We start from the raw sequence: 19,160 nt of genomic DNA, 5'->3' as shown, positions 1-19,160 counted from the left end.
ACACCACTCGACCATGGAGGTCGTCGTATAATCTACATTTCTTTCTTTCGACCCCTAGACTTGCAGGCTCCTTTGAGGGAAATAATCTCTATTGAACAATGCATGTCAAAACATCTTTAGTTGATAATGTTGTCTTAAATTTTCGCGATGATTACACATTGAAATAAAATTAGTTATAACGGATTTGAATCGCATATATTAATTATTTTTAACATCCCGACGTTTCGAGCACTTTACAGCGTTACCGTGACTAAATCCGTTATAACTAATCTTTAGTCGATTCCACTCACTCACATGTTGAGATAGCATTTCTGTATGGAGATGGATTGAATGATTTAGATATTTCATAGTGAACTGTTAATCATCACCGGTCCTTTTCGGTGCGCTAGAAACGAGCCTCTCCCATGGCACGACACTAATTTCTCGATGTTAAGTTATCCTCGTCCAATATATGCCCTTATGAATATCATCTTCTCACCTTTATTAGTTGACAAGCTTTTAAGGTTACTTCGAAGCCCTATTTAAACCCTGGCAGGCCTAAAGCTAATAATCACATTCTTGTCATTATGCACATCGAATTTATACATCATGATTATTATAAATGTATGATATTACTGTCAAAATTATAGCTATCATATGACATTTATATTTATTCCCAGGTGGACGTTCAAGCGTATGATCAAGGTGACCCTGTGATGTCTTCAGTGGTCAGTCTAACGGTGTATGTCAGCCATTCAGCTACGGTACCTCCTGATGTAAGTGTTAGTAAAATATAAATAAATAAACATATATACTTATAGTACGACACAACTTAGATGTCGCATCGGCAAAATTCGTAAAACCGATCACATCCGAAAATTATCTTTGCACAGACGTAATAACTTGTAATATCATATGACCTAATATATTCGTCAATTTGACGCGTGGATTTACATGCACATGCTTTCTCTGACGCGTGAATCTATAGCGAAAGAGCTATTTCTATTGGTTGTGTAAATCGGCAGTAATTGGTTTTATTTTCATTCCATTGCATTTTCCGATGCTACATCTAATTTGTGTCGTACTATACATAAATTTTTTGTTTATCACAACTATTTTTTTAAGATTATAAGAACATTTTTCCTTCATGTTTAGACCACAGATTAAAGTCTACCTATCGAAATGTTCTTTATTTGAATATATTCGTAATTCAATGTTCACCATATCTCTCCGCAGGTACGCCTAGGGTTCGCAGACTCGGTGTACACTGAGCATGTGGCGGAGAACTCTCCTAACGGCACGCTCGTGAGGACTCTTCCGATATGGAATAAAAACAAGCACTCCAAAGACACGCCCCTCAAGTGTTTGCTAACTGACTCGTCACAAAAAGGTAAAAATCGAAACTCGAGTTATTTTAAATTCGGAACGAGTTTGCATTTAATTCTTTTTTTTTTGTTATTCAAAGACCGCTGGCCTTAAGTAAAGTAACCTATTATAAGACAATTTATTGCTAGAGTTGCTATTTTATTTTTGCACTGCCAACTTTGATCTCGTCAATTTTAAATTAATATCTATACATATATATTATAAAAGCGAATGTAATTGTTGCTCTTGCATGACCAAACTACTTGACCGAATTTGATGAAGTTTAGTATGGAGCAGTTTTAAACTTTAAGGAAGGACTTATTTTACATTTTCAATTCCAAATAGCTGACGACTGGTTAGAAATAAAACGCGAGCGAAAAAACTAGTTGTTAACAAAACTAAATAATTATTTACACTTGTGCATCTTTATACATATATATGAATATAATTATCTTATAAATTTATTTTATTTAAGGTGTATTTTACGTGAAACTGACACAAGAAAGAGACTGCGCTATCTACCTCAACAGTTCTCTCGACTACGAAACGCTTACCGAATACTCTCTAGAGGTCCAACTTGAGTCCATACAAGGTCTTATAAACCCTGAGGGCAGTAAAGCGGTGATCAATGTCCACGTCACAGACGTCAATGACAACCCGCCAGTGTTTATATTCCCGGAACAATCAACCATCGTCGCTGCGAAGGGAAAGTATTTTGCTATCGCTACCAAAGATATGCCATTAGGGACGAATGTGTTGCAAGTCAAGGTAATTTTGTTAGAAATCGATTTAATAAATTTATTTTTTCTAAACTAATATTATAAATGTGTTAATAACTCTGTCTCTCTGTTTGCCTGTCGCTCTTTCACGACAAAACCAATGAACCGAATTTGATGAAATTTGATGTGAAGCAAATTTAAATTCCGATTAAGGACATAGGTCACTTCTTTTGCTGAACACGTGATAACTCTCTAACGCAGCGAAGAAGAGCGAAGCCGCGGTTGACGTCTAGTAAAAAACAAATAAATAATGTGATGTCCTGACTGCTATCGATCTTAGTCTACTAAATATTGTTGTGTTACGGTTTGAAGGGCGAGTGAGCCAGTGTAACTACAGGCATAAGTGACGTAACATTTTAGTTCATAGTTAATATTTCTCCAGACATCGGCATGGATGATGGTGGCGACGTGACTTTCTGTATACCTTTTTTTTTAAAAAAATTAATGTAATTATAGGCACAGAAATGTATGCATTGCATTATCTTGATAAAAAAATCGATGAAACTTTGTGTGAAATTATATTATTATCAATCGATATTAACATAAATGAATATGGTTTATATTAAAATTTGTCAGAATTCACAAGCAGATTATTTATATTTTCAGGCGAAAGATAGAGATAGCGGTGTTTATGGAAAGATCGAATACCGTAAAAACTCTTGGACCAAAGCCGCTGAGGAACACTTCAATCTCGATCCGGACACGGGTGTTATCACCAACATTAAAGCTTTCGAAAACGTTCCAAAAGACGTACTGCCGTTTAAGTTTAACATCATGGCGAGAGACAATCCAAAGGCAGATGATTATAAAACTGCTCGAGCCTCTGTTGTGGTAAGTTTTATACAGTTATACTTAAAAATATATCGGCAGAGGGAGCCACGGTTGCGATAAATCCATATGAATGCTTTCTAAACCAACATTACGATATGTTATTAACGCGCAAAAAGTGAAGACTAGAAAACGTCCCAATTGGGAAGTTTGCCTTTAGTCGTTTTAAGTAGTAATACGTTATAATACATCATAATTACGTAGTAATACGTTTTGCGTAATTAAAACATCCAGTTATCCCTTTTACTTATTGTTTTTATCAAGCTATCCTTTTTACTTGTAACGAAATGTAAAATACACAGTATCCGGCGCGGCGCACTTTTTTTTGTTGTTTAGTATGGATATAACATATCTGTTTATTAAAATATCATTGGTATTAGTAGTATAGATTAAAAAATGGAAATGGATAATATTTATTCAACACAGAATAACTGCAATAATTATTTCTTATGTATCCATTGGTGGCTCCACATTAGGAAATTCTGTATAGTGGATACCCATTCAGCATTGCATAATGCATGATTTAACTTGTCGTTTGGTTGTTACCCCACGTAAAATAGATAATAATAATAAGTCTCGTTAACGATTCATTTATATGAATATATAAGTACGTGTGAATGCGTGCGGGTGTGTGTGTGAGAGAGAGAGAGAGAGGGGAGGGAATGTTCTGCTCCACACAAATATAAATTTGTATTGCTTTTTGGATTGCTGTTTTCGGTTTTCGATGTTTAATTGAATTACACGCACGTAAATCATATTGAAATGACATTATATGTTCAATCAGTTTGACGACCTCCGTGGTCGAGTGGTGTGTACACCGGTTTTCATGGGTACGCCACTCTGAGGTCCCGGGTTCGATTCCCGGCCGATTCGATGTAGATTACCATTAGTTTTCTATGTTGTCTTGGGTCTGGGTGTTTGTGGTACCGTCGTTACTTCTGATTTCCATAACACAAGTGCTTCAGCTACTTACATTGGGATCAGAGTAATGTATGTGATGTTGTCTCATATTTATTTATTTATTTATTAATCATAAGTACAGTCATATAGGGCTAGAATTAAGTCACCTTTGTGTAATACATTAATTTTGATATTGTAAGACATGTAATGCTTGTGTTTCTACTTATTAATATTTAAATGAGTAATACGCATTTGCTATTACATCATTAAAAGTGTAGTAATGAAGAATTTAATATGAATAAAAATAAATTACTCATAATTTCAACACATTTAATCGTCAGAATGTAATTTGTTGATGATCTCTTTGACAGTGTAATTAGTAAAATACATATTTAGTTTAGGTTTCATTGGTTTCCGAATTGAATCAGTATTTATAAAATTCTGTTATGAAACGGTTATATTATTATGTATTTAGTTTTAATAATTTATATAAAGTAAATTTTCGCAAAGTAAATTAATTTTTTTACGACGTTTATGTAGGTTCGATAATCTATGAATTGTTTTATAATTTTATTTATTAATTCATATTATTTGTTATTTATAGTTCTATTTTCGAATTGAAGACGTTCGAAATATTACATTAATATCAGTTACACAATCTTGTATCTATAATCATTTTTTTTTTATTTTAGATAAACCTGCTCCAAAAAGAAAACCAGTTAATATATGAAGTGTCAGATTTAAACGTAGACGCAATGTCTCCCTTACAAGCGCGTAGCTTATTGTCTTCGATAGAGGAAAAGAGTGGTCTAGTCGCTGGACTAGAGAAACTAACACCTAGATTATATTTGTCGGAGAACGGCACTCTTGAAAGTGATTCGAAGGGCACAAATGTGTGGCTGTATCTACTTGATCCGAATACTGGCGATATATTAACGAGGGAATCACAACCAGTAAAACAGTGAGTATATTTGTGTTTTAATTTTATTAGAATTAAAGTGTATGCTTTAGGTAAAAGTTAAGCTACTAAATGTGCGTTTGCCTCGTAAAGACCTCAATTGTTTCTGGGAAGCTGAGGGCGTAGGGTTCGCTGTTCACTTCACATGTCATTAAAGATAAAAAAAGGAGAAATTTCAATATTCATATAATAATATAAATGTCTAATGATTAATGTATCTACAACTAATATAATAATGATAAGGTAATTTGTAATATTTAACTATACTATTATTATTTTTAAATCTGTAACTATTATTACACCAATGCGAAAGTAACTTTTTTTGTATGTCTCTCTGTTTGTCACCACCACTATTACTGAACCGTATGAAACAAGTTTGAACCCGAAAGACATGTTTTTTCTTTCTTTAAGCCTGAGCATCAAAGAAAATGAAAACTAGCTATTTACGTAGACATGTTATTAAATAAGGCTTAGAAACTCGAAGTGCACGATTAAAGTGTAACGTGTGCGTGCCGACAGAGCCGTGTCGCGCGGCGTGTCGGTGCGCGCGCCGCTGGTGGCCGCCGCGCCGCCGCGCCGCCCTCAGCTGGCCGCCGCGCCGCTCAGCACGGCGCTGCCCGCCGCGCTGCTGGCGCTCGCTGCGCTCGTGCTCGTCGCCGCCACCGCCGCCACCGTCTACATCTGCGCCTCCTGGAACAGGTGACCACCGACACACACACGCACACACACACACACACACACACACACTCACACACACACGCACACACACACAAACTCACACACACACACTCACACACACACACACACAAACACATAAACACACACACACTCACACACACACACACTCACACACACACAAACACACACACACTCACACACACACACTCACACACACACACAAACACACACACTCACACACACACTCACATACACACACACCCACACACACATACACACTCACACACACATACACACACACACACACATACACACACACACACACACTCACACACACACATACACACACACACTCACACACACACACACACACATGCACACACACAAACACACACTCACACACACACACAAACACTCACACACACTCACACACACACACACACACACACACACACACACACACACACACACACACGTTAGAACTTCCATGAAAACAGATATTCCTTCAATACCGGCAAGCGCGCCGATGTTATGGATATCCATGGGCTACTTTCCATCCTCCTCCTGTTTACCTTTTATTACTTGTGTCATAAAAGATCCCACATTACCCCGTTGCCGTGTTTTCTACTTTACTTCAGACAAAATTCGCAAAGGAGTTTTATTCACACACACATTTCGAAAAGCATCTAAGCCTGCATAGCCACTTTTCAAATAAAGAATCAAATATATTATATTCAAAAAATCAAATATTTTGTGCTGTAGTATTTTATTAAGATCTTGTCAAAGTAACCTTAACAATTTACCTAAATTTCAGGTATAAAAAACACAAGGAGCAAGCGTTGCAACAATATGGAACTCTCAGTATGAGTATGGCTCCACCGAGACCACCCTCAGGCTATGAGTCCAGTGAGGATGAACCTGCACCGAGATATGAAACTCAGGTATGTGTCGATTATTACCTCTTAGCTTAATCTAAAAAAACTTTTATGATCATATTTAAGGAAATCATAAAAATATATTACATTTTTGTTATAGGTTTTGAATATGGCGGTAGATGACGCAGATCTGCAATTAGACTTTAGTCCAAATAACCACGCGTTCAATATTCACAGCGTGCAATATTTATCCAAAGACAATGGTAAGCTATTCAAATATTGCATTTTTTGTGGCATAAACACTGGTCATATTCGGAAATAAAATAGCCAACTCAGCATTTGTTGATGATTTTTTAAATGTATCAGTACATAAAATGTGTTTTAAAATATTCATAAAAAATAATATATATTTTGTTAATTTTATTATTTTGATGTTATCTGTACTATCTTTGTATAGATCGCAAAAGAATGACAAATTTATCATTTTTTTTTCCGACACAGTGATTGTAATATTGTTACATAGATGGGCATATAGATTATTGTTTTATTTTAGGTGAACGTAGCCCAACTCTATCCGAAACAGCGACAACCGCTCGAGCTTCGAGTATCAACGAAAACGGCGGTACATTGAACAAAGTCCACAACCACAACCATAATCTCGACAACATAAACAACTCAACCATTGCGCGGAACACCCAGACTCTCAACCGCAGGACACCAAACAACCACGCATTGAACAACGCGCTGGGAACGTTGCCGAGAGCTAATAATAATAATATAGGCGGAGGACTTTTGGCGGCCACTCTGGGTAGGAAGATAAATGGTAACAACCATAAGAAAAAGTCAACGCAACCAATTATGGCGTATGATGAAATCCCTGGTTTGCAGAGGTGCGTATAGTTTTAATGATTTTATATGTAAAGACGTTTTGAAAATAAACTTTTCAAGGTCATGCAAATTTTCAAGGTCAAATAAATATAACGTTTTTTCTTCTAACTTTTTAAATATACGTTTATTAGAACGAAGGTCTTATACCTTTCTCTTTCTCTTTCAGTCTATCTCTTTCTGTTACAACGGTTTATATTGTATTTAATCTTATTTTTTGTTGGTATCTTCATTCAATTGGTTTTTAATAACAATTTATTTTTTGACATGTATATGTTTTTTTTTATTTCGAACTTAACATTAATTTTCAGATCCACAGATAATGACAACGTTACATTCGGGAAGAGAAATTTCAACGGATTCACTTACGACCAGTCTCACGTGGAAACAACCACTGAGCTATAGTTTATACTAAGACATAACTAGTGAAAAGTGATATATTAATAATAAAGTGAATATAAAAACTATATCTAATATAAAGACAATTAATTTCTTGTGTTCAACGAAAGTTTTCATATCAACGTGCGACTGAATGTTTCAAATGTTTAGCTATTAATGTGAATAACAAATTTTTAGATAAATTTATAAATTTGTAATAATTTACTTAGCGCAGGCTAGTCTTTTTTATTGAACAAATTGTGCATAATATTGAGTGTTGTAAATAATAGAGGCATTACGTGTATATTTTTTAGGTACCAGATCTGTAAATACAGGTACGATGTATTTTGTACAGATGTTTTATATTTTTATATATATAATTATAGATTATAAATGACGCATTGTGCCATGCACGTATAATTTTCGACAACCCTTATTGTAATGGCGCGTCACACTTGCCGAGATAACCTTTCATAATTAATTTACGAAATAATTAAAGAATAGTATGAAACCTATTTTAAATGAATTTGAATTTGCTTCATGAATACATTGGGTTATTTTTTTTCAATTCTGATGTTTTTAAAGTCTGTATAAAATATTAAACTATTTAAATCAATATCAATTACTTATGAATTTCCGTTATTTTAAATTAACTACTAGAATGTGTATGAAATTTGTGCCAGTTACAATATTAATTCGTAGATAAAACGACTTGAAATAGTAACACTTATTTTATTATTAAGCATAATTAAGAAATGCTCATTTTATTAAAAAAGTAAATACTAATAATCAGAATAAAGTGATTTGTGCCAAACGATTTTTTTTTTGATATTTTTTTTATCTGTGCTGTATTTATTTTCGGTCTTTATGTTACCTCTAATATTATATATTTTGTAAATTGATATATGTATTATTTCAATGTGAAAAGCTGATTAAGTAACTGTGTAAGATTGTTTAATAGATTTTCGAATAAATTAATTTTATTATTAATTTGTTTTTTATTTCTACTTCGGTGTAAAAAACCTCAATTTCATATCCAATGTACCATTAAAAGTGTTAATGAGACGACTATACATTTCCAAAGCGTATTAAAGATTGATTTTGATTTTGTAGTGTAGATAAAATTGGAATTAATATCGACATCTAGTCAGCTGTCATATGATGATAGCCGCTGCACCAGATATGTGATACCAAATCTAATTGGGAATCCTCAATGAAGAATATAATAGAAGGTACAAATTGTGTTTATATATTTGATTAGAAACGATACTGATTACATCATGACAATTGATATATCTTGTACAGAATATAATTATAGCAAAATGAAAGAAAAAATATTCTTAGCGATTTCCTTGATAATAATCATTAATAATGATGATTTAATTTATACTTTCAAAACTGAATTGAACGAACGTTAAATATATTTGTTTTAGTGGAAGGTATTTAAAATAAGGACAGATTATAAAGTAAGACAGTTGACAATGTGTTCTGTCAATGTGACATACATACCACAGATAACTTATTAAAATGTATAAATAATGTATAATCTATACTTATAATAAAACTGTAGGGATGTCAATTCTGTACATGAAATATTTTTCCAAAATAACTATCAGAGGTTGATAAGGGATCGATACTGATGGCAAAAATGCAATCAGTAAAATTTTTGTCTGTCTGTCTGTCTGTCCGTATAACCGTTATAGAAACAAAAACTACTCGACGGATTTTAACGAAACTTGGTATAATTATCTTTCATACTCCTGAGCTGGTTATAGTTTACTTTTCATCACGCTAAAATCAATAGGAGCAGAGCAGTGAAGGGAAATGTTGGGAAAACGGTAGAAATTACTCCTATTTTAAGCTTCCGTCGCGTGTACAGCCTTAATTGTTAAAGGTAAACTGAAATCATGTATTACGGAAATGTTCTCCTTAAAATTATATAAAAAATATCCCATGACAGCCTTTGTCTATCTTTTACGGTAGACTCACAATAACACGTGACACTCCCGATAACGTAGTAGTTCGAAGCTTTCTGATTATGTTTGACTATTCCTACGTTTATAACACTCTCAATCATCCCAAATTAGAAAAGTTAACAGTATTTACTATTCCATATTAAAGAATCATAGAAATCGGTATAGAAACACCAAAGTTATACATGAAATACGCTAATGATAAAGCTATCGCACGTGAATACTAAATCTATACTACTATATAAATCTCTAGAGTCTGTCTGTACACTTATTTTTGTCTTAATTCGTATAAATGGTCTTTTTATGATTGACTGACATAATTTTTATCGTTTTTGTAATTTATGTCTGTCTGTCTGTATGTTCTGCTTAAATTCGGTGAAGCTGTTCGAGAACAGCTGCACCGATCTTTATAAAAATTAGTATACAGGAAAAACATGTGCTTGCGCAAATGATAGGCTATCTATATACAAAAGTGATGTGTTTGTATGTGTGTCATCGATAAACTCGGAAACTATTTAATAGATCATTAAGATTCAATTAATAAAGAGATTATGCTATCCTATCAGGTAGCGCTGCGATATAAAGATTTCTACACCGGTCAACCGATTGTCATGAAAATAATAAACGTACAAGTATTTTTTTATGGAGAAAGTGATTATTTCATCCGTAACATTAAAAATAACCAACAGATGGCCCTTACGCATATCAAGATGCAATTCTAAAATTATGAAATATTTACAAAAAATGAAATGAAATCTATTCAAAAAGCACACAAACTAACTTAATTTCCGTCATATGTCAATAAACATAAAATAATCACAACAATAATAATTGTCATTTTAAAATAATTATAGATTACATGTACGGGAAGAAGTGATATATATAGATAAGAAAGTAAACAATAATCATAATTGGTAAGTATACTCATAACTCCAATAACAATGAATCTTTAGTATAAAATGTAAACGTAAGACAAATAACCAAAAAAAACTACTTATTTATATAAATAGAAACCACCATGCCATTGAAGAAACAAAAGAACGGAACATAAACAAATATATGCGCAGCGTCATCTAAAAGAGCTACGGAAACAACAAACCGACAAGAAATACGTTTAGAAGCAAATATAATCCGAATTTTTACTTTGAGAGTAGCCAAAACAGTTAGTCAACGTAATGATCAAGTTTCAGATCTTCGAACAAGCATCTTTATCAACAGATACTGAAAAATCTGACGAGCGAGCCCAACGACTGGATGATCAACGATTAAAATAGACTAAGTCAAGAACTAGAACCAATCTCAATAAGTCAGCCTTCAATTACGGTATAGGTTATGATAACAAGATGCATCCCGATGTGATCATTGGTTTAATGAATATAGTATGCCCATTGTCACGCTATGATGTTTAAAATAAACTGCTGGCATGTGCTACTCCACTAGCAAAATGTATTTACCACAACTGGTTGAACCACCAGAATCTCTTCTTACTTACGTTATTTGAACTACTAAGTAGTCTCAATATTTCCTTCAGTATATTATAAAATACAATTCATGCTTTCAAATGACATCATTTGGAGCAACAAATATTGTACAATACAATAATTTCGCGTCTACGTTTAAAGTGTATCAAATGATTGTTTAACTTCTTCCAGTATCTAAATAAAATCCCCAGTTTCTGGATATTTATTTAATGGAAAACGTAGTAAAAGATTGATCTTCGATGCATGTTCAGTACCACAACCAATCGAGAAATCATCGCTAAATTTAGGATTATGCTTTGTGAAAATAATTGTTTAGTTAAAGATTCTAAATCTGTTCTAGAAGGTGAAACAACAAATGATTCAAAGTCATTATCAATGCAGATAGAACGCCATTGAATGCAGAGCATGAAAGGCGTTTTAATGCTCCCATAGCTCTTGAACTCACAGCTGTAATTGTCGGTACAGAAATTACAAAACGAGGTAATGTTATCACTAAGCGACACAAAAACAATCTAGGTGTCGCTGAAACACATCAATCGTATGACAATTATTATGATTATACAATTCGGTTTATGCGAGCAGAAGTTGGATATCATCTCGGACTGTATCAAAATAATCTTACGACAGGCTCTTCGTATCTGATCGACAGGCTATTCGTTCAGATCTTCGTACAGTGGAAGTCCAAAACCTATGCACTAATATGCTCAGGATGCTTTGACGTACGTTCGAAAGTATTGACAAGGTTGTAAATGTACCGGATTAAAGAGGACGTGTTGGTGTGATGCAAACTTTTACAGACTATAGAAATTTAGTTAAAATTTTCATCGTACCAACTTTACACCGAGATTATACCATCAAAAACATTCTCATAAATCATATCTGTTTCCGGATTCAACAAAAAGAAGATGTGATCTTGACAAATAAGTTTATGGGTGTTATGATCAATCTGCAGCGTATCGAGAACATCATTGAAAAAGATGAAATAGATGACGAATATTAAATAAAATAATTTTTAAGTATTTCATTTAATATTCTAATTGTATCTTGGTTTGTTTCTTTATTATTTGTACAATGTTGATGATTAGTAATTAATTGAAAATGAAAAATTCTAAATTTATTTTTCTGCGACTAATCCCCAGCGAAGCGGGCGGGTATAGCTAGTGCATAAATAAAGTTATGATAGTTATTAGCGGTGCGATTCTATTAGAAATCAAATTGACTAAATTTAATGTAACTATTAAAAAATTATGGACACCATGTCTGAAATAGTAACCGGCAGTTGTGAAAAAATCGAAATTGATTAATAGGGAATTTTCCTTTTGGGTTTATCTTTTTATTATGAATATTAGCAGACAGTAGTCTGTAACAAAGTCTGTAAAAACGAACAAAACATCATGATGTTGGCTATGCGCGATTAACTGCTCAATTCACATTCACTGATCGTGTTTATAAATGCGCTTCAGGTCACGCGTCTATCGGCGTGTTTCCTCTTACCAGCGAACAAGAGATGATTTATAAACAAGTAATTTAGACTTCGTATAACAAATATACAATTTATTTTTTTAATTTTTTCATTTTGTAGAATAGGTTGTCGGACGAGCATATAGGCCACCTGATGGTGAGTGGTCACCATCACCCACAGACAATGACGCTGTAATAAATATTAACTATTCCTTACATCGTCAATGTGCCACCAAGCTTTGGAACTAAGATGTTATGTCCCTTGTGCCTGTAGTTACACTGGCTCACTCATCTTTCAAATCGGAACACAACAATACTGAGTACTGTTATTTGGCGGAAGAATAACTGATGAGTGGGTGGTACCTACCCAGACGGGCTAGCACAAAGCCCTACCACTAAGAAATTATGAATATTAATATACAAATGCATGACTATAGAATTATACACAAATGTATTTGTTTATTAACTATTACACTTAAGAGATGGAGCTTAGGCCAAGCCCAGTGGTTGCATTATTTAAAGCGTAATCGAAGCTATTTCTTGTTGATTTTTCTTCTGATTTGTTTGGGCTTGTTTTCGACGGTGAACAAAAACGACGGGTAAAAATCTGCCACACATGTTCGTGTGTTGTATTAAGCTCCAAAATAAATTTTCTCAAAGTTTTATCACTTAGCCTAAGAGGGCGATATTTGTAGGTTGTTGTGCTTCTTTTGAACAAAAACTACCCGTGACAGCTGTGTAACTATTTCGCGACAAAAGTTTCGGTCACAGCTCAAAGGAAATTGCACTGAAGTTCGATCTCAAAATTCCGACCTCATTGCACGCAATGAACTTCAAAAATGCCAAAGTAAACGTCAAAGTGTACACCGAAATGTATTTTAAAAGCATCAATCAAAAAAATTCACTTTAAAATCCAATCATCGAGAACGGCTTTCAAGTCTAACAATACATGAAACTACATAGACGTAACTTTTATTGCGAATTTCGGAACCAATCTACGTTTTTTTTTTCAAATGTCCCAAAACGCGTGCAGGCAGCAATTTCGTTCGCGTACATTTTTAAATTTAATATCTCTTTGTACCGCAGTCTCCGGCGAGCATTATATCGCGCGAAATTACAGAAACGTCGGAAATAAAAAATTCTGTTACTAGGCTTCTCTGGCAGAACATTTCTATTCTTTATTAATGTCAATTTGTACTATAAAGATTTTTTGCTACGTTAATGCGTAATAAAAACAGTCGTTGTTTTATTAGAATTTTGCTCTATTAAAGATCTCTCAAATAAAATCTCTATGAATATTAATGGGGATATTACGAATTTAATTAAAAAATATCACATCCATTTTTATTACAACCGTTTGTCATAACTTCAACTACGATAAGTTGAAACTTCTTTATTGACTTCTGTTTTAATTATTTTTACAATGAACTTTGTTATTGTACCATTTTCCATTTTATTGAAAACGTCCAATGAGTTACCGTAGAGACAGTACAAATAGCTCTATGTATATTACAATAACTATATTTTAATTCATAGTTACTTATTTTTATCAACAATGTATTTTACTTTTAAATAATTATAATGTCGTCGTTGTCTTATCATCAAATACATAAAGAAAAATATTCTTACAAAATTTTCCTACAAACGACCTGTTGAAGATCAGAAGTACTGAAGCTATATGGCTATTCTATTCTTATAAAAAAAAAATGATGTAATACCTAATAAAATATATATAACAGGTCACAATTTTATAAGAAAAACCTTTTGATACATAGGTGCAACTTATAATTCAGAATATATACTAAACTCAATTTGAATACTTTTAATTTTTTTCCTTACACAACCAATAACATCATAGTAGTAGTAGCTTTAATTCCTACATCAGAATTAAATCTTTTGATTTTATGGATAAAGATTTAAAATAATGCAGTATATGCACATAATATAATGTAATCGTTACCTTAATGTATTCTTGGCAAGGCAGGCTGTTAAAAAGTTTCTCAACTTAATCCATCATGGATAGAGCTTATTACGAGTTGACGGGCGACTTCAATTTTCTTTCGTGATATGCTGTATCATGGTATATTCACAGTGCAGAGCGAAAATAATTTCAAACACGAATTAATCACTTGATAAAAAAAGGAAATTATATAGCCATACTTTCATATGCAAAATTTGTTTAATCTGCTAAACCAGAGTCCACTGGGTCGACTTTTATCATAATATAAATAGAAAAGCACATTAAAAACGTTTTAAAATAAATTTACGTTCAAAATATAAAAACTTTTTCGGGTTGACTAAAACATACGGCGGCTGTTTAAACTTTACCGTCGCTTATCATTTTTGGAGATTGAAAAAAAGTGTCCCGCTATCAAATTTTCAGTAACCCTCTGAACTTTTACTCATTACGTATTCTGCACTTAAATATTTTATATACCACCTTTGACCGTACCTGGAGCATTAATTAAACGTAGGGTCAGCAGCATCCAACCCTAAAATGGAGTTCTCTTAAAAGCTCTTTAAGGTTGAGACGTATATAGGTACTCATGATACGCTAAGAGAAAAGGGCCGCTACCCACATCAATAAATAATGTCATCCTCTTACAACAAAATAGCGTGATATAACAAATTCTGAATAACGACATCCTATGTCATACCTATATGTACATTTCGCAAAAAAATTGTCACTAAGGGAATGCCTTGTCTCTATAATTTTAAATGATTTAAGATTAAGACGCATGCTTGGATGATATAAAGGCAACTTGTAACAAACAGTTCTTAGGTTACGAGATAACTTTGGACCTTAATAAAATTTACAATATAAAAAAGAAAGGTAGAAATATTTACGCGTCGTAGGGATATTGTCTAAGTGATAATATGGAAGTTAATGATTGCACGGAATATTGTTAATTATATTAAGTTAAAAATCTACGGCTGTATATTTATAAAACTATAAAAAATAATCTATAATTTAAATATTAAATTGAGTGATCGATTAATAAATGATAAGATCAAAGATATATACTGCATTTATTTTTGGTTAATAATAATATGGAAATTTAACGTTTAATATAATTATAGTATGTTACATGAATCTAAAATCAGATTGGGCCATTTCGTCCTGAAAATATCTCGTAACGATCTCGTTTACATGAACATCAAAAATTACATTTCAGCAAGCACAGTTTTATCAGTCCACTTCACCTATTTTCTTTTTTTTTTAATTTTAAAATAAGAATGAATGCAGTCACATTTAAATTTGTTGATGGTATCTCTTTTCGAAATTAGAGTATTAGTGACAAATATAATATCCAGTAATTTCGAAATTAGTTAGTTACATATTCGGTTACCTACCTATTTTTCGTAGATGACTTTACAGCATTACTATCAAAAAAAAAAATAAAGCTTAATATTTTTTATTTTTACCTTGCAAGCCTCAACCTTACCATGATCGGAGAGGTGTCGATAGAACACATCCACGGCCTCTCTTGCGCTGTAGTCCACTCCGAATATCCAACAAAAATAAAAATTCCACAGGATCAAATCCCATTTAACTACTTACATAAATGCTAATTGCGCTTTCAATTATATGCAATGCTGTACTTTCTAACCTAACCTATAGTTGTAAAATGATGTGAGAATTAGTAAAGGGCATTTCCAGAAATACTTTTATGAACGTTGAAATTGATTTAATCAAACAATTAAGTCAAATAATTTTCGGCGCATAATCATTAATTTAAAGAATTTTAGCTTGTTTACGTAGTGTGATACTGTTGTGCCTCAAGAAATCGATAACCGAGGCATTTCGTTAGTTTTTTTTGTACTCTTTCAATCTTGTCTATATGTGCTTTATATTGCGGAGACCTAACAATGGAATAGTATTCCAATTGACTTCTGACAACGCTATTGTATAACGTTATATTTGCAGAACCCTTATACAGTTCCCTACCTCTTCTCAATACAAAAAAACAATGACTATAACACAGTTTTCACTGTATATTCTATAAGATATGTAAATTGTATTTTTTTAATCAAGTATTACTCTGTAAGAAGATGTGTCCACTTTGCCTATTTTTAGACTACCGATTTTATACTCATTATTTATATAATACATACATAATGAGTATAAAATCGGTATAATAAAAAAAAAAATTACTTATAAAGTGAAAGTGATGATACTTTTTTTACATTTGTTTGCATTTTGTTTTGTTCACGCCAAGTACCTAGTTGGTGGATATATTATGTCTTCTCGAAGCAATAATACATAAGCCTGCGTTTTAATATTGTGTAATAATTAATAATTGTAAATCCAAACGATTTGATCAGAGATCAAACTTATACCTACAAAATAGAATGTTTAAGTTTAGAACACAAGTCTTTAATGAAAATTTTGAAGAAGATGTGATCAAAATTTGATCCCAGAGGTACACCAGACTCAGAAAAAAAAGACCAATTACTAAACATTATCAAATCGTGTATTTTATTCATTAAATTTAAATTCATAAAGTCGAGTAATATATTAGCGTATATTAAAAAATAATTCCATTATTCTTACTGAAAGATCAATACAAAGTCTGGTGTATTTAATTCGAACAGATATATTTTAGGTCTACCACTCGACACGATATTTGTTTTATTTTATTCTACGATCACGTCCTTTGCACCTGTTCTGGCCACAGCAAAAATTCTCTAGGGAGATTAGACAAGTGTGAGATATAGTATATTGAGTGCACAAACAAAGTGCACTCTCATAAACATATAGGAACGCAACTGTTTGCTGCGGTTCTTGAATCCAGGACTTCGAGCCTATATGGTCGTATAGCTACTAGACTAATGATAATTTTTTCAAAGCTTTGCTGTTTTAACGAGCTTTACAAAACTGTACACATTCTATTCCTCTTGGGTAATGATGAACGATAAAGTTGATGATGAGAATGATGAGAAAAGTTATCATGATGTAATGTTATGTCAATGGATTAGGAGTTTTTCGTTGAATAATATATATATTTAAAATTATTCTAACAAAGCTATCCTTCCTCTTGGATAATGATGAACGATAAAGTTGATGATGAGAATGATGAGAAAAGTTATCATGATGTAATGTTATGTCAATGGATTAGGAGTTTTTCGTTGAATAATATATATATTTAAAATTATTCTAACAAAGCTATCCTACCTGAGGATTGAATACGCAAAAAAATGCTTTAAAGTAAACACTTTGATCCTGAGCTGAACAATTTCTTTTCCTTTCATGTTTTGTACGTTTGTTTTCCAGATGACTTATTTTGCAATAGCGAATCTGTTTTCCCAGGATTTCCGCTAAGCTTCGCCTCTCCCCTAAAAGCTGGGATTTACTTCCACTTTTCAGTTTTACGTAGGATCTCGAGAATTCTTATACAATGGAGACAATTTGGTGTCAAAAGGATTTATAAGGGAAAACGAAGAATTACGATATTACTGTACGAGTATGTACTGAAAAAACTCTTCTTCTTTATTTGGATCACAACATTTACTTAATTTATAATTATTATAAAACATGCAATCATAGAAGGTAAATTATCCTTTGGGGTTCCTTTATTTTACTTTGTGGTAGGGCTTAGTGCAATCCCGTCTAGGAAGGTACTTCTCACTCAACAGCTATTCTACTGCCAAGCAGCAGTACTCAGTATTGTTGTGTTCTGGTTTGATGGCTGAATGAACCAATGTATTGTATGTATGTACTATAGGAGGCACAAGGTAAGTAATATTCTAGCTACCAAGGTTGGCAATGGCGCATTGGTGACCACTTACCATCAGATGGTCCATTAGCGCGTCAACCTACCGATATTATAAAATTATATTATTATAATATTGTCTTACACGTCGAAGTAAGTATTAACAAGAGCAGAACACAGAAATAAGCATAAATTTTTGGTATGAGAAATTTATTAGTGAATTAAAAACGTAAATTGGGTACCAATAGAAAGCCCTATTAAAAAAGCACTATATTTTTATAATCTTCACTTAAGAAGTATATATAATTATTAATTTAAAATTATTATTTGGCGCAAAATATACAACTTGGTCTTATTATTTGAACAGCTGGTGGTATTCAACGAAATGTTTGATCAAATATACTAACTACTTGGAATAAAAGTCGTCGACGCAGAGTTTAACGAACTATTAATTACAATATTTCCAATTAATGAATAAAAATGCAGAAATGATATACGATCATGATATTGGAAAGCGATAGCATTAACTATTAATTGGCCGTTTTATTATAAGTATAGCAATTGAGAACGACTTTGATTATGCAGAAATTATATTACTGGTACGAGTCAATTTTTTTGCGGACCTTTCTGTTGATTTCTTAATTCTACATTGCAAAATTTTATCGTCAAGTGCAGAACAGATTATGTTACAGATACAGATTCGATACACGAATGATTGTTTATGTAATAGGTAATAAGGCGGGTATATCTCAAACCCGATGGTAAGTTACCATTCATAGGAAATATTAAGCATTCCTTACATTACTAATGTATCTTGGGTGATAAGATATTCTGTCTTCTGTCTGCAGTTACACTAACTCACCTAACCTTCAAACTGGAACATAACAATACCAAGGATTGTTGCTT

General features: G+C 32.8%; 1 protein-coding gene across 5 annotated transcripts in view; it reads left to right on the top strand.

The window, feature by feature from the left end:
- Positions 1 to 8,615, top strand: part of LOC124535083 (cadherin-99C) — a 146,801-nt gene extending 138,186 nt beyond the window's left edge. For 4 of the 5 annotated variants that reach the window (XM_047111132.1, XM_047111133.1, XM_047111134.1 and 1 more), the window contains 10 exons: positions 660 to 755; positions 1,216 to 1,369; positions 1,820 to 2,112; positions 2,730 to 2,954; positions 4,544 to 4,812; positions 5,329 to 5,508; positions 6,302 to 6,428; positions 6,523 to 6,625; positions 6,916 to 7,252; positions 7,559 to 8,615. In XM_047111132.1, the coding sequence (XP_046967088.1) occupies positions 660 to 755; positions 1,216 to 1,369; positions 1,820 to 2,112; positions 2,730 to 2,954; positions 4,544 to 4,812; positions 5,329 to 5,508; positions 6,302 to 6,428; positions 6,523 to 6,625; positions 6,916 to 7,252; positions 7,559 to 7,652 (1,878 nt within the window). In that variant the 3' untranslated portion in view covers positions 7,653 to 8,615. The remainder of the gene's footprint in view (positions 1 to 659; positions 756 to 1,215; positions 1,370 to 1,819; positions 2,113 to 2,729; positions 2,955 to 4,543; positions 4,813 to 5,328; positions 5,509 to 6,301; positions 6,429 to 6,522; positions 6,626 to 6,915; positions 7,253 to 7,558) is intronic. The other variant, XM_047111136.1, reaches the window with a different exon arrangement.
- Positions 8,616 to 19,160: the final 10,545 nt, after the last annotated feature.

The sequence above is a fragment of the Vanessa cardui genome, chromosome 14 (assembly GCF_905220365.1).
Source record: "Vanessa cardui chromosome 14, ilVanCard2.1, whole genome shotgun sequence".
Lineage (NCBI taxonomy): Eukaryota > Metazoa > Arthropoda > Insecta > Lepidoptera > Nymphalidae > Vanessa > Vanessa cardui.
This window is presented reverse-complemented; position numbering and strand designations above follow the sequence as displayed.